Here is a 2,744-nt window from a genome sequence, read left to right as displayed (position 1 = left end):
TCTCTAAGATCAACATTAATTGGATTATCACGGCCCAGACCAATTCAAAAAGCCGTGGGACTCAATCAAAATGAGGAATTGTGGACACATCTTTCACTTGATACCTATTAGGGTCTACAAACCTTCGCCGGTTTCCAAGATAAGTCTTTCAGGTGGGACCTTCAACGGGCTAAATTAGAGCAATTATAAAGTTCCGGGACTAAATAAAGAGTATAAAGTGAAAGCTAACTAAAGAAAAATGTAAAAGGCTCGATAGATTGATATGTAAGGAACCCCTTGCTCGCATTAATACAATTAATGAAGTAATCAATCAATCAATTGCTCGCATCGATAATCTGGCTTAAGAGTGCGCGATCACAAAGCATCACTCGGGTTGATCGGGTGGTGATTTCTGACTAGCGGGTCATCCAATTGCTATCCGCAGTGTGGTCAAACCGTTATTCCGGTAAAGAAAGTCTGAACCTGGGAAAGACATACATGAAGTTGTGAGACACCGTGGTATAAAATAATACTATGCTAGGATGCATTTCGTGATGCATTTACTCCCATGGTAGAGAATGTATTGAATTCTTAACCCAATTATAAACTAGATAAACAAACGAAACCTCAATCTAGCGCCGGGGGAGATCAAAATCATGGACCATTCATCAAAAATTAGCAATCTCGTCTGGAGGTTCGTCCCCATCATGTCTCCTTCCCCTTCCCTTTCGTCTTACTATTACTACTGCTAGCGCTCCTGTGCAGTCCCTTTCCCTTGCCTTTCCCCTTCTTGGTATCTCCTTCTAGCAACTTCCCAAAGTCTGGGCTCACCACAAACTTTCCTTTCACCTGCCCCAGCGAAAACGCCGCTCCCATGCGTTTTCCGATCTCGTCAATATCCTGTTCCCCCCATGGACTCTGTGTCTTCAAGACCACAGCTTCTTGTAAAAAGTCACACGGCACAGCCCTGGCAACCTCCATTTCAATTGCAGTATTATCACCCATGCCATCCGAGGCACCCCACAGAATAGTCATCCGCCCAGACCTATGTATCTGCAGTTTCCCTGCGATTCCAGGGGGTGGATAGGATTCCAGCAGTGCCTGTTGTGCTCTGAGGTATACCTTAGCTCTGTACTTCGCAATGCCCGATACCTTTTTAGCAGTGGCAGGATCGTCAATATCGTCTGGCCTCTCAATGCCTTCATCTGTAGAGACAGAGGCAACAAGTTGAGGCAGGATAGGCGGAAATTGGAAGATGAAGATCTGATCATCAACCTCAGCGTTCTCACTACTCATATCGACATCTCCATCCTCATCAGCTCCACCGCCACGGCCGATTAGCTCTCTCAAAGTGGTGGCACGATCCAGCTCTTCCCTTTCAGCTTCCACTCTGTCTTCGATGCTGCTTAATACGACTGCCGCCTTGGGATTCTTCTCATTATTCCGTCTTTTTTGTACTTTTTTGTCCTTCTTCGGATGTGGCCTTATCCCAGGAATATCTTCTGAAGGTTCTTCTTTGACTGTGATCGTCTCCTCAAATACCGCAACACGAGAGCTGCGCCCGCGCTTTAGTAGGCTACTATCCGTGTTGACCTGCGCAATGCGATCCACATGTGCCCTTCTTAGTACTCTAACAGGTGGTCCAGTGCCAGCACCCCAATTGCTTTCATCCGCGCCCCCCTCCACATTGTTATCCTTTGCATTATTAACTAGGGCTATGTCTTCCACATCCACCCTGGAGCCTACAGAGTCATCTGAAGAGGAGGAAGATAAATTCCCGTCATCATCGTTAACTTCTGGAGTTGCGGTAGTAGTGTTTGAAGTCTCGGAGCTAAGCGTTGTTCTGGTATTTAATCCAGGTCGGCGCTTATCGATTGTATTTGAGCTTCGGCCGCGCTCTTGAACAACCTTTTGAGCTCGCCCTAAGGGGGTTAGAATTGCGCTTCCAGTCACGGTTAGGGTTGAGAACGAGGACAAACCTGAAGTAAAGACACTCCCGAGTGCGAAGGGCCCGGACGCACCTACTGTCGCCGTCTCCGTCTCCCACCGTCTCCCACGACTTCCGAAACCGCCCCTTCCTCTGCTTCGCCTTGTAGAAGCTCCCCTAGTGGCCGGCGGCGCTTCGTACTTTTTTTCTAGCGCATCTCTCTCCCTGCGTCGTGACAAAGCATTAGCTATATCCGGCTTGACCCCTCCCTTCAAATTCCCGAGCAACAAACAAACGTACTCTTTCGGCCTCCGTGATACGGGCCTCGGCTTGAATTTCAAAGGTATTGGCAGCCCTTGGTCGCCCTTAGCACGTATGCTGTCCAGTCTTCCGGTGGGGGGTTTTACGATCTCGGATATGGGCATTGTTAATTGGGAGCTGAGCTGAGCTTTGGAGCTTATCGCGTGGATTGGTGGATTGCTAACCGAGTGCTGGGGAGGGTAACTTGATCGGGTGTGGGGGGTTGCCTTGTTTCAATTGATTGATTGATAAGATTAGCGGGGTCAATGATCTGCATGAGGGTTGAAGAAACATAGAGAATCCAGAGCCCGGCGAAAATATAGTCACTAAAAACCCTCCGTAGAAAACTCACAATTATAGTATGTATAATCAAGTCAAATGTTACATGTAGTTAACATGAAAGCTTAGCTTATGTAGGCCAGCCATACCAAAGGACAAGATGGCAAATAGATCATTCTGCAAACTCGCCTAATATGAATTAACTTTGCACTACCAGAGACGTATTAGTAACCCGTCTACTACTACTTAATCTCCCTAG

General features: G+C 47.3%; 1 protein-coding gene across 1 annotated transcript; it reads right to left on the bottom strand.

The window, feature by feature from the left end:
* Positions 1-684: 684 nt before the first annotated feature.
* H6S33_005247 (uncharacterized protein) lies at positions 685-2,331 on the bottom strand (the record flags this gene model as incomplete). Its single annotated transcript, XM_044836613.1, has 3 exons — positions 685-1,901; positions 1,959-2,131; positions 2,207-2,331. The coding sequence occupies 3 exons, from the start codon at positions 2,329-2,331 to the stop codon at positions 685-687; spliced, it is 1,515 nt and encodes a 504-aa protein (XP_044690460.1).
* Between the last annotated feature and the right edge of the window lie 413 nt (positions 2,332-2,744).

The sequence above is a fragment of the Morchella sextelata genome, assembly GCF_020137385.1.
Source record: "Morchella sextelata strain SCLS chromosome Unknown scls_19, whole genome shotgun sequence".
In the NCBI taxonomy this organism is placed as follows: domain Eukaryota; kingdom Fungi; phylum Ascomycota; class Pezizomycetes; order Pezizales; family Morchellaceae; genus Morchella; species Morchella sextelata.
This window is presented reverse-complemented; position numbering and strand designations above follow the sequence as displayed.